The sequence below is a fragment of the Tenrec ecaudatus genome, chromosome 1 (genome assembly GCF_050624435.1).
Source record: "Tenrec ecaudatus isolate mTenEca1 chromosome 1, mTenEca1.hap1, whole genome shotgun sequence".
NCBI classification, from domain to species: Eukaryota; Metazoa; Chordata; class Mammalia; order Afrosoricida; family Tenrecidae; genus Tenrec; species Tenrec ecaudatus.
The window spans coordinates 76,613,515-76,627,656 of record NC_134530.1 but is presented as its reverse complement, the minus strand read 5'-3'; the positions used below and the strand labels follow the sequence as shown (position 1 = coordinate 76,627,656).

The window sequence follows — 14,142 nt, the reverse complement described above, 5'->3', positions numbered from 1 at the left end:
ATTTAGAGAGCAAGAAATCCAGAACGTCTTTTCCTAATTTAAAAATAAACATATTCCTCCTGTTAGTTGTCCTACTTTAACGTTTCTCTCCCCTGCCCAGTTTTGTAAAGTACTGTTGGCCTTTTTGACAGTTCTTATTTTGTCCATTCAAAACAACTTCTTCCATAAACCTAAAATGACTTCAGAAAGTAAAATTGAAAGAAAATTGTATGCATCTAATCACGTAGCCAAATTATAAAGAAAGGAATAGAAATTAAAACTGCAATGTCAGGAAAATAGTGACTGCTATAGAAGTTAGAGGAGTTGGAAATTTCCTGGCAGTTGCCTCTACACATAGTAACTTTGAATGTATTTATTAAACTGTATATATGTTTCCTGTACTTTTCTGAATATAAGATAAAGAAAGTTATAGGTTTCACATCCAAATCAGAAGTGAGAAACATATTTCTAATACTTCATTAACTTAGAGTTCATAAAGGATGTTTTCTTTGGCAGTAAGGGTTCCAATAGAACGGTTGCTTGTCTGACTCATGGTCTTGTGTAATTTGTTTAGATAGAAACATTGAAGCACAATGATCCGTTTGCTCCTGGTGGGACCATTGTTGTTGCAGCAAGTGATGCAGGTAAAGAAATGAACATTCGAGGTTGATTCTTTCTTTTAAGCTTCTTCTTTTCTTTTTTGGCTTCCAAATGTATTCATCCTTTATTTATGACTTTATAATTACTACATAATTATATGCAATTTAAATCTGTGAAAATAGTAATGACATGTCTACGTAATACTTATCATTATCTTACTTATTGTTCATGTTAGAATTATCATAGTACAATATGTACTCGAAAAAATCAATAAAACCAAAATTACTATTTGCTTTATGAAAGGCAATTATTTCTTGAGAGCTTCAAAGTCAGCATTGATTCTTGGCCTAATTGAAAATAATGTGTGGTTTCTGTTAATAACACAGGAAAAAGCTGCTATGTGTTATTCTTGTACTCAGCCTTCATGCTTTATTTGATAGCATCTTTTTTTTCCCCTTTCACTCATTTTTAAAAATAGCCTTTTAACGTAATGTCCTCATTTTGAAGATCAATAAACTGAGGACCAGTGAAAATAAGTAACTTGGTCAAGATTTTACAACTTACCCAGCAAGATTCAAACATAGAGCCAGTGGAATGCAAATGCTTTTTCAACTAAGTGCCCCTGCTTCTTTCCCATTATTCATTTAAAAACAGACTGACTCTTTTGTGGGAGAGTCGGAAATTAGAAGGAAATAGACTCAAACATGTGTAAATACTTTAATATCATGTTGAAATAAAATGTCTTTATTTTTTCCAGATGATACTAGGAATTGCTCAGTACACAAATTTGCTGATTGTGACAAACTGAGGAATAGGAAGTATAGCAAACGCTTAGTAGGAATGCCTTCACAACTTGGATTTCTTACATGGAACAAATTGGACAAGATGACATTTGATTTAGATCAGTTTAGAAGTCATTATCTCCTAGGCATTACTAGCAAAATGGAGGAATCTAGAAAGAAGATGATGTAGAAAACAATTTCATGAAGTGTTGACTATTGATATAAATACACATTTCATTAAAGAGCAAATGAGATTTCTAAATGGCTGGTTATATTAACTGGTTATATAATCTTTTTATGCCTTGATTATCAAGCTGATTAATATCCTGGATGATTACAAAGCAGAAGGGAACTTTTGTGGTACGTCTTGAAAGAGTAGGCTAGGATTTTAGCAAGTACATAGGAGAAATGAGGCAGAACCAATTGGACTTCTTTAGGAAAAAACTAAATAGGTACTTTGATAAGAGCTTGCTTACAGATAGAGTAAAAATACCACTAAGGCTGAAGTGACAGATTATAATCTTACTGTAGGTAAATGCTTTTGCTGGTCTTCTCTTTCAATTACAGTTCCTAGCTCATTTTTTAAAATCGTTTTATTGGGGGCTCATACAACTCTTATCACAATCCATACATGCATCCATTGTGCAAAGCACATTTGTACATTTGTTGCCATCATCATTCTCAGAACATTTGCTTTCTACTTGAGCCCTTGGTATCAGCTCCTCATTTTCCCCTTCCATCCCCACTCCCCTCTCCCTTATGGACCCTTGATAATTTATAAATTGCTATTATTTTGTCCTATCTTACACTATCTGATGTCTCCCTTCACCAACTTTTCTGTTGTCCATCCCCTGGGGAGGAGGTTATACCTAGCTCATTTCTTGTAAGGTGTTAGAGTAAATAACTATAGCGCTTAGGAGCTAAGACTTATTGCTGTTTGTCTTAGAAACAATAATAGCAACCATTTATTAAGCAGTTCCAGAGGTCCAACACTCTGTGTGCTAATCATGTGTACATATTTCATCTCATTTAATGCTCCCAACACTTTATCAGATAATTGGCTTAATGTTTATTGTGAACCCTGAGAGACAAAGTAGTTTCTACAAAGTTAAAGAGACCGTAGTAGATGGAATCCACATTCAAATGAGATCTATCTAACTATAAAACTTAAGCTGCTTTGACTCTTTGGCTAAGAGCAGAAACAATGTTGTTGTATAGATTTATAAGTATAGAAATGATCATGTAGAGAGATTGAAACATATATTACCATATATACTCAAGTATAAGCCAATGGGAATATCAGCCAAGACACCTAATTTTACCACAACTGCATAAAAATGTGCTGAAAAACTCGACTTACACATGAGTATATACGGTATTTAATATTATTTCTCGTATTCTTAGTGATTTCAATGGACAAGTAGATTGTGTTTTCAGTGCCCCAAATCTTGTCCTTGAAAACTCTCCAGTGATCTTGCTCTCCATCTCCCCTTAGTCATTTATCCCATGGGCATACCGATAAGTACAACTAATCCATAGTATTAATTGCATACATTACACTCTGACCACCACCTCTTTTCTCTGCAGATCTCTCTGTATGGTCTTTGCCAATTTTTTACTCATGCTCTCCCACATGATGCCCTCGCTTCTTAACTGGCTTTACATTGCAGCCACTCCTAACTTTTCTCTTCTTCCTGATTGTCCAATTACACTTTCCTTTTGTCATATTATCTGGACAAGACCTTACCTTTGGATGAGTACAATTAAACCTGTCTAAAGAAAAGCACACTGGTTTGGAATGTGTGGCTAACTGCCTCCATTAACAACTGCCTCTTTGTCATGAGACCAGATGAACTGAATGGTACCCAGCTACCATTACTGAACATTTTGATCAAAGTTTCCAAAGAATAATACTGATCAAAAGAGGAGACAGGCAGAGCAAATCTTTTCACAATTCCAGACTTCTGGGAATCAACCTTCTTGAAGGTTGAATAAACTCCACAAACTATTGCCCTGAGATTATCTTTAAACTTTAAATAAATATCCCTTGAAGTCATTTAAAAAACAGTTTAGCATAATGAGTAAATAGTTTCTGCTTTGAGCATTAAGCTTTTAGGAACTACCTATATGGGATCAAATTGACAACTACAACTCAAAAGATTAGCTAGGAAACTGAGTACGTAATGAATATATGTTCCTGGTGGAAGAAGAACCAAAAGGAGGGTGAGAATTTCAAAGACTGAAATTGGTGTCACCAAATGGTACATGCAGAAACTGTTGAATTGGTGTATGTTTTTTCATGTATCTTTCAGGACCTTAAACTGGTTTGTTCTGGTTCAACCCCATTTTTACCTCAGATACACTGAATCAGATTGGGATCTTATTCTAGTGAATTATTTTATTCATCAAGGTTGCCATTTTGGAAGTATAGAGACACTTCCCAAGTTAACAGTTGTTGATTGCATTTAACTGTCCTGGTTGGTGCCGATGACTAACTGCTCAACTAGTAGCTGAAAGGCTAGCAGTTTCAACCCAGCCAAAGGGATCTTAGAAAACGGATCTGGTGATCTGCTTCTGAAAGTCCAGTCTTAGCCATCAGTGCTCATGGAAGCAGCAATGAAGAGATCAAAAGAAGTATTGCCTTAGGTCAGTCTGCTGCACAAGACCTCATTATAGAGTATTGAAGAGCATGGGTGTTATTTGAGGACTAGTGTGTGCCTAACCTAAGCCATGGTTTTCACCATTGCATTCTGTGCATGTAAAAGTTGGATATTGAATAAGGAAGACCACAGAAGAATTAGATGCATTTGAATAATGGTGCTGGAGAGGGATATTGAAAATACCGTGGACTGCTAAAAGGACAAACCGATCTGTAGTGGAGGAAGTAAGGCCAGAGTACTCCTTAGACGGAAGGATGGGACAGCTTCATCCTACATGTTTTGGACATGTTGTCAGGACAGACCAGTACCTGGAGAAGGATGTTTTGTAAAGTGGATGGCTGGGGAGAAGAGGAAGGCCCTCAGTAAAATGAATGGACACCATGGCTCCGTCAGTGGGCTCAGGCACAGGAAGGATTGTGAGGAAGGCACAGGAGCAATGCAGTGTTTTGTTCCGTTGTACATAGGATCGCTTTGGGTTGGAGCTGACTTGATGGCACCTAACACCAGCAGTTTTTCTATCTGAAGGGCTAGAAATATATTAGGTAAAGAATTACTAGGGAATTCTATTAGAAAATATATGGCATGTGAGAATGCTTGCTAAAGTTGAAGTAGTAAATGTTTAGCATTACATTAGAAAGGCTAATCCTCTAACCCACTGTAAGGATCTCTACTTTTTTTTAACATGTTTTAGTGTTTGGTTTCTATCTGTAAGGCATAGACTTTCTATCTGTAAGGCAGCAAAAGAGGAAAGTCTTGGACAAGGTGGATTGGCACACTGGCTGCAATAACAATTGTGAGTGGTGCAGGACTGGGCAGTTTCCTTCTGTTGTACATGAGGTTGCTGTGGGTCGGAACCGACTGGATGGGACCAAACAACATCCGTAGACCGCACCCTAGCATTATCTACACTTATTTCCTTATTGCTTATTATTTCTAGCATACTATGTAAATTACTCTGTTTTCATCTTCTTTAACTCGTCATACTAGGACATCAGATCCAGAAGGAATTGGGATCTTTTTGTTTATTTACATATCCCAAGAACCTGAAACTGTCCATGACACATAATATTAAGTGAATGAGTGAGCAGCCATTCCTCAGTACATACAGTGAGAGTTCAATGAATGAGAATCTGAGAGCTTTTTTTAAAAAAAGGTTACATATGTTATTCTCATTTAAATCTTTACATGGTTATGAGATAGGTACTACTCCTCACTTTAAATCTGAGAAAATTGAGACACAGTCAAACACTCTGTAACTAAGAAACAACTGCTTCATTTCCATGTTGCTTCTTATCACAGAGCCTTCTCACTCTTAGCCACTTTGTTAAGTGCTGTTTGCTTGTTTTCTCATTCAGCTGTAAGGGGCGGGGGTGGTGTATGGTATGTGTGTGAGAGACAGATTCTTTTAAGTGTCTCTGGATCTCTTTAAAACTATCCTTAAGACAAAATAATAATAATTTATAAATTATCAAGAGTTCATGAGGGAGGGGGAGCAAGGAGGAAGGAGAAAAAATGAGCTGATACCAAAGGCTCAATTAGAAAGTAAATGTTTTGAGAATGATGATGGCAACAAATGTACAAATGTGCTTGACACAATGGATGGAAGTATGGATTGTGGTATGACTTGTATGAGCCCCCAATAAGATGATTTTTAATAAATAAATAAATAAAACTGTGCTTAATTAAGTACATGCAACCTTAGATTTTATTAATCAAATTTCAACAAATTGACATATACAAATTTCAACAAATTGGCATATACACATAAGTGGTATTAGGCTAAATTGTTTTTGGGCAAACTTTTGAATAAAAATTACTTAAAATTAAACTACTTTGAGATTGCAAGACTTTGGGTTTTAAATTTATGTCTTGTATCTTGGAACTTATTTCTGTGGGTAAATTAGGTTTTTCAAGTGGAGCAACGAAAAGCAAGTACAGAGATCAGTTGAATTCCTGGCTTTAAATCTTTGTGTTTAAAATGGCTTCACATTGCTGCAATTGCCAGTATATTAAATCATAGGTTCCCACACTTATTGGGCTGGCTGCCCCCTTTCAGAATGAAAATTACTCAAGACCCCCCACCCTGGAAATTAAAAACTTTTGTACTATATAGCTCATTTAAAAAGAAAAGAAATTTACTGCCATCAAGTCGATGCCAATTTCTAACAGCCCTGTAGGAGGGGATAGAACTGCCCCTGTGGGGTTCCCAAGACTAACTCGTAAAGGAAGGGAGTAGAAATCTTTGTCTAGTGGTTTCAAACTGCTGACCTTGAGGACAACCACCCAACTAGTAACCACTGTGACACTCGGGCTCCAACTATAGCCCATGTTGTTGTTGTTTTTGTTGTTGTTAGGTGCCATCGAGTCAGCTCCAACCCATAGCAGCCCTGTGCCCAACAGAACTAAACACTGCACAATTCTAACCATCTTCACAATTGTTCCTATGCCCGACCCCATTGATGCAGCCTCTGTGTCACTCCATCTCGTCAAGAGCCTTCCTCTTTTTCACTAAACATGACGTCCCTTCTGGACTGGTCTGTCCTAACAACATGTCCAAGGTATGTAAGATGAAGTCTTGCCAGCCTTGCTTCAAAGGAGCACTGTGGTCTTACTTCTTCCAATACTGGTTGGTTTGTTGTTTTAGCAGTCCCATGTTACTTCCAATATTCTCCAGCACCACATTCAAATGCATCTATTCTTCTGTTTTCCTTATTCAGTGTCCAAGTTTCACATGCATATGATGAAATGGAGAAATACCATGGCTTGGGTGAAGCACACCGCCGTCCTCAAAGTAACATCCTTGCTCTTTAATGCTCTAAAGAAGTTTCGTGCAGCAGATTGACCTAATCTGTCTTTCAATCGCTTCACTGCTGCTATAGCCCAGAGTCCAGGATAAAGTATAAATAGCTGCTTTTGCAGCCCCCCTGGATCATTCAGCAGCCCCCAAAAGTGGTGGAATCACCCACTTTGATGTGTTAAATAAATGTTATAAATTTGAACTGAAATAAAAGTCCCACTTACTAGTTTTATATATTCAGATTTCACATAAGAGTTGAGAAGTGTTATCTCCCTAATATAATAGATTAGAAAATGGACCCCGGCCATATATCAATTTCCCTCTTAATCCATGTCCATTGATCTTCTGTATTAACCTGCCTCCCTACTTATCTGTTAAGCAAATGACAAATTTAATATACTCTAGGAAAGCAAAATTTGAAGGACAAAATAACAAGGACTGTAGGGGAAACAATAACATGAAAAATACTGAGTAAAAAGATGAAAGCGTTTTCACAAGAAACTTGCAGTAGAAATGACTGGTTAGAGGTGGGGGAGACAACTCCAGACTTGAACTTTACCAAGCTCTTGTTTCAGCAACAACAGAATAATTAGGAAAGAAGTTATTACTTGAACAACCACAAGCATTGAACTTAGAGATCATCTAGTACAACTTTTTGTATCAAGTTCCTTATTCTTTCATAAAAATTATAGACAGCTCCAAAGAGCTTTTGTTACATAGGTTATGTCTAGCATTATTTATTACATTAGAAATGAAAACTGAGAGATGTTAAGAAACATTTCATTTAAAAACAATAGTATTCTCAATATTAACATAAATAATGTTTAAAGAAAAATAACTTCCAAACAAAAAATTTTAGTGAGAATATTATTTAAACATTTTTACACACACACACACACCCCAAAAAAAGAGAAAGGAGTATCTTTGTCTATACAAAGTTCCAGACAGCTGGATCTTCATATCTACTTATGTAGTCAATCTATTGTGCTATGTTGCTTTTGTTGAAGCAATCTATGAAATGAAAATAAATTTTTAGCTTCATACAGACAGGTAGTTAGGAAGGGGAGAATAGTATTTTAATCTTTTCAGAAAATTATAGATACTTCCCTCCAAACTGAAAATTTTCAACAAGTTTGCATGTCTTCAAAATTAGTTATAATAGGGAATATGAAACCTTATTAACAGATTTTTCCTATTTTACATTAAAATGAGTCTGTCTGCTTTTACCTATGGATGATTTTATAACATCGTGCCTTAATCATTAAAATATTATTCACTGAGCTATGCAAATTTTCCATGTATTCTTATATTTTACTGTACGGGGTCTTTTAATTATTTTTTTCATATTGATCTTCATTTCGTTAGAAGAATCTATATAAGTACTGCTAATCTGATAAGCTTATAGTAACCAATACAAGTTTTCCAACATTCTAATTTTTTCTTGATAGCTTAAATGTTACCATTTTCAATAAACTCATTTGTTTTTTTTAAATATTTTAGGGTAAATAAGAGAGAAATATTATGGTATCTGTTTAGAGAACTCCTTATAAGGGTTCTTGTCTCCCTCTGCTCCCCTTTTTCTCCTCCATATTTTCCACAAGGACGAGTGTCTCCTGTTTTTCCTAGCTTTGGTGTAGACCTTGATACTACAGTAGTGAAGAGAACGAAGTGCCTATCTTTATAGGGCTTGTCTGGGAAAGATAGGCAATAAACAAATAGCTGCCAGCTATTGAGATGTGCTCAAAGGAGCTCTGGCGGTGGTGTGGGTAGAAGTCGGGTTGCAAAACGCAGGTCCGCAGTTCAAAACCATCAGCCTCCCCTGGGAGAAAGACAGGGCTCTCTACTCCCAGTCCCAGAAACCCACAGGGGAAGTTCTGTCTGGTCCTAGAGGGTCACTATGAGTCAGTGTTGACTTGATGGCAGTGAGTTTGGTTTGGGTTTTTTAATGGGAAGTGCTAGCAATTCAGAGTGAGAGGAAAAGTTGCTGTACCTTAAATGTAATTCTATGATTTGCATATTCACAAAAAGGCATTATATTGATCTCAGATATGTAAGAGAAAATGGCAGGAAAAAATACTTTTGAGGAAGTAAGCTAAAATACTATGCTATTTCTAATAATAAGATAATTGATCATTTATTTTATTTTATCATGTTTTTAAGTCATTTTCCAAAGTGCACATTGCTTTTAGTACTTTATTCTTGTGGGTGAGTGGGTGTGCTAATAAGGTCACATTTGCATTTGAAGCATGATTCTGCTGGCCCTTGGCCCATTGCTCTGTGTGTTTCAAGAAGAGGAACGCCACATATTGAGATCCCTTCATGTGTTTCTGGAACTCCCCAGCAGGTGTCTCTCCCATGTGATCTGAACAGGTTCTCACTGAGAGTCCTTCCAGCTTCTGGACAGGCATCTGTCTGCTCCATAGCAGCCTTGATCACCGAGAAACTTCTGCATTCCTCAGCTTCGGTAGCAATAACTGATCATTCACCAAGGACTCATTCCTCTATTTGGATCAGTGCTGAATAGGTCATTTATTCTGATGGCAAAGTGTGGGGAAAACTCTAGTCAGCTAAATGCCCCTCATGAAGAAATGTCATGTTTATTATTTCTCTCACAACATATACCTTACAGTATTTTAGTTAAACCTGCCCTGATTTGACTTCTTATAAAGACCGTGGAACAAGGATAGAGTAAAAGCATTCTTCAGTCCCGCAAGCAAAACGAGCCCAACTCCTTTTACCTTGTCAGCCTTCTGCCATTCAGGAGAGCATCTGAGCCCTGCTCCGGAGGGACGTCACTTGTTAACACATAAGGAACACTAGGAAAAGGAAGAAGGGAAGGCCCCAGGCTGTGTAACTCTGGTAGACATATACATTGGGGCAGCGGGGGATGGGCGGTGGGGGAAATTAATGGAAAAAACTGGTGCCCTTTCTGAGCCCCTTTGAATCAAGAAAAGATTATCTTGTGCTTGCTTCAGCAGCACATAGATTAAAATTGGAACTCTACAGAGAAGATTAGCATGGCTTCTGTGCCAGGATCACATGCACATTTGTGAAGCAGTCCATATTTTTCAGGGTGCAGTATAGCACCAAGGAAACACAAAACTTTCCTCGGTTCTTTAAAGCTTCTTCCCCCCACCACCCCATCATGACCCCAGTTCTACCTTACAAACTGGTTAGACCAGAGCATATACACTGGTACAGATAAGAGTTCACAACAGGGAATCCAGGACAGATAAACTCAGGACGAATAATGGGAGTAGCAATACTAGGAGGGGAAGCGGGTAGGGGCGAGTAAGGGGGTACTGATCACAATGATTGAGGTATGACCGGCCCCCTCCCAGGGGGACAGACAACAGAAAGTGGGTGAAGGGAGAGAGACAGTGGTTGGTGTAAGACATAAAAAAAAATTATAAATTATCAAGGGTTCATGGTGGAAGGAGGGGGTTGGAAAGAGGGAAAAAATGAGCTGATAAGAGCTCAAGTAGAAAGAAAATGTTTTGAAAAGATTATGGCAACATATATACAGACATGATTGGCACAGTGGATATATGTATGGATTGTGATAAGAGCTGTAAGAGCCCCCAATAGAATAAAAAAAATAAAAGACCATCTTATATAGCTAAGTTATAGGATTGATTTTTAACACTGGGCTTCTAAACTTCTTCATAGTCACTGGTACATCCCTAAAGGATTGAGCTTTAGAAACTCTCTACCCTTTTTACTACTTCCTCAACTTCTTGACTGTCTTGGTAACAAAGCAAACAATAATACTGTATCTTTCTGCCCTGCTTTGGTTGATTTACTTGATAGATTCATTTTCAGAGGTAAAGTAAAGGTACATTTTACATATTTAAATGAATCATTTGACACATTGTTCTAAGATAGTTTAATGTGAAGGAGAGCATCCACCCAGTGCCCTTGATGTAGGTACCACCGAGCTGGTTCGGACTCAGAGATGCTATGCACAACAGAGTGAAACCCTGCCTGGTCTTGCACCATCCTCACAATTATTGCCATATTTGAGCCCATTGTTTCAGCCACTGTTGAGTATTCCTCTTTTCACTGGCCCTCTACCAAGGAAGATGTCCTTCTTTAGGGCTTAGTCCTTCCTGATAATGTTCCCAAAGTACTTGAGACAAAGTCTTATCATCCTTGTTGCTATGGGGCATTCCGACTGTAATACTTCTAAGACAGAATTGCTGTTTATACTAGCAGTCTATGGAATATTCAATATCTTTAACCAACCCCATAATTAAACTACCTCAATTCTTCTTCAGTTTTCCATTGTTCACTTTTCCCGTGCATATGAGGTAGCTGAAAATGCCATGGTGCAGACACAGCTTAGCTTGAAACGTGGCATCTTTACTTTATAGCATTTATATAGTTAAGCTGTAGAACTCAGTACCTAATGCACATCTGTGATAGACCCCTTCATTTCATCCTGCAGATTCATCTACTTTGGCAAGACTTTGCCCTCAGGAATCCATCATTTCTCTTATAGATAATGAGTATTTTGAGAGCTAGTCAAGTGATTCCTTAAATTTTATTTTATTGAGTGAAATGGATTTAAATACTATCTGTAGGAGGGGATACCCCCCAAAAAACCGGAGGCCCTCCTCACCCACCCACCCCCGCCAGCTATGTATTTAAATTTTTTTATAAAACAAGCTTATCACCCTCAAAGTACTCTTCGTTACACGTTTGTCAAGTCTGCAATTCCATTCTTGGAAACATTTTTTTAAACTCATCTGTTTGGATGACTAACAGGACCTCCCTCGTTTTTTTCTTCACCTCTTCTGTATCATCAAATTGATGTTCTTTCTTGTCCCTTTTTGTTCATGGAAACAGAAAGAAGTCACACAGGTCAGGTGAGTCAGATGTGTGAAACAAGAGAAGCATGCTGTTTTTTGCTAAAAACTGGTGCTCTGAGATGGCTGTGTGATCAGGTCTGTTGTTGCAGGAGTTTGGGGTCTTTTTAAAAAAAATTTTATTGGGGACTCCTACAACTCTTAGCACAATCCATACATACGTCAATTGTGTTAAGCACATTTGTACATTTGTTGCCCTCATCTTCAAAGTATTTGCTCTCCACTTAAGCCCTTAGTATCAGCTCCTCATTTTTTGGTCTTTTTTTTTTTTAAGATCATTTTATTGGAGGCTCTTTCAACTTTTGTTACAATCCATACTTCAATTGTATTTGACATACTAGAACATATATTGCCATTGTTCTTTTCTAGACATTTACTTTCTATTGAGCCCTTGACATCAGCTCCTTTTTTTCCTTCCCCCTCACCCTCGTGACCCCTTGATAGTTTATAGATTGCTATTATTTTCATATCTTACACTGACTGCCGTCCCACTTTCCCTCTGGTTTCTGTTCTTCCCCCTGGAGGGGGGGTGGGTGTGGTTATGTGGCATGCATTGTGATCGTACCCCTTCATCTGCACCTCTCTCCCCTTTCCTCCTACCCTTTTGCTATCACTATTCCCATTTCCATTCCTGGGTTTCGTGTGTCGTCAGCTTTATCTCTTGCTTATACTTATGTACACACTCCCGTCCAGTCCAGAGTGAGAAACAGCACTGGGGTCATGATAGTGGTAGGTGAGGAGGCCTCAAGGGATCAGAGATACATCGCATGATCTATCGGTGCTCTACTGCACCCTGATTGACTCATACCCTCCCTGAGACCCCTCTGATGGGGGGATGTTCCATTGTTCACAGATAGGCTTTGGGTCTCCACTCCAGGTAGGCTTTGGGTCTCCTCTTTCTCACCAACACATTTTTGTTTGTTTGTTGTTTATTATGAATCTTTTGGTGCCTGTTACCCGGTCCTGATGACACCTCATGATCGCACTTGCTGGTGTGCTTCTTCCATGTGGGCTTGTTGCTTCACTGTTAGCTGGCCACTTGTTTAACTTTAAGCCTTTAAGACCCCAGACGCTATATCTTTTAATAGCCAGGTACCATCTGCTGTCTTTACCACACCTGCTTATGCACCCATTCTATCTACAGCGATTGTGTTGGGGGCGGGGGGATGTTGAGCATCACAAAATGTCATTTTGTTAGAACAAAGTGTTCTTATATTGAGGGAAGGTATGAGCTGAGGACCGAAGCTCATCTGCAGTCTCAGTGTATTGCCTTTTAGGAGTCACAGTATGATATGTACATAGACCAATAACTCTATTTTTATGGATTAATGTATTTACATAAGTACACACCTATTAATACCTCTATCTGTAGCTTTGCTTCCTAGAGCTTTGTTTCCTTTTGCCTCCTCCTGTCCCACCATCATGTTCCTCCTTCTTGCACTTCCTAGTACTTCCTCTCAGCTAGATTGGTATTATTCTAATAACCACAGTATCTCTGCATCCTCCTAGATCAGTAGTTCTCAACCTGTGGGTCATGACCCCTTTGGGGGTTGAGAACCCTTTCACAGGGGTTGCCTGATTCATAAGTTATGAAACAAGAGTAGCAAAATTATAGTTTCAAAGTAGCAATGAAAATAATTTTATGGTTGGGGTCACCACAACATAAGGAACTGTATTAAGGTGTTGTGGCATTAGGAAGGTTAAGAATCACTGTCCTAGATATTGGTTTTAATTCTCTGGTTGTTCCCCTGTCTATGGTGTTGTTTGTTCACCACACTCTTCCCTTCACCTTCTTCCCCCAAAACCCTCTGGAGCCATTGGCTCTGTTGCTTCTCCCCAAGCTTGCTTCCTTTATCTGTCTTATGTAAGTAGGCAAACCAGCAATGCCTTAGTCCAAACAATAAGAAAACAGCAGGTTGAAAAGAGAGTGAAAAAAATGCCCATACATAGTTCCAGGTCTGTCCACTGACCTTTATGACTCTCTCCCGTGATCCTGGGGGAGTTCTGGGGGCTGCCCCTCCTAGCTCGAAATCTATTTTGGGGGCTCTTTAGGGGCTTTGTGGATTGACTTTCCTCCAATTGCTGATCTGTTATGCTCTCTTCTTTGTTTGCCCCTCTGCCTGGAATTCAGGCCACATTATCTCCCGCCCTGTGTCCCCACTATTGATTGTCATCTGTCGACATACACTCCAGGTAGGGGACAACATGTCTTGAGTTATTGTCAGCCCTACAGTCCTCTCTGTGCCTTAGCAGCTCCGAGCAGGGACCTCATCCCATGGCTTTGGCATGCCAGTACGGAGTCTAGGCCGACTGTCCCTTTCTCTTTTTCCTTCTTGGTTTGCTTCCATGTGGGCATGGTAAGTCGGCTCCTTTCCCCCACCTGAAGGTTAAATGTTGTTCTCTGTCATGTATACTTCTAGGGCGGGGGGTCAGATTGGCTCTGGTTGGGGCCAGCC

General features: G+C 38.7%; 1 protein-coding gene and 1 non-coding gene across 3 annotated transcripts in view; both read left to right on the top strand.

The window, feature by feature from the left end:
* EPS15 (epidermal growth factor receptor pathway substrate 15) overlaps positions 1–14,142 on the top strand; it is a 151,763-nt gene that overhangs the window by 123,500 nt on the left and 14,121 nt on the right. For both annotated transcript variants that reach the window (XM_075555863.1, XM_075555865.1), the window contains exon 21: positions 554–623. In XM_075555863.1, coding sequence (XP_075411978.1) covers positions 554–623 — 70 coding nt within the window. The remainder of the gene's footprint in view (positions 1–553; positions 624–14,142) is intronic.
* LOC142438230 (U6 spliceosomal RNA) lies at positions 9,781–9,887 on the top strand. Its single transcript, XR_012782652.1, has one exon. It is a non-coding gene; the product is annotated as a U6 spliceosomal RNA (small nuclear RNA).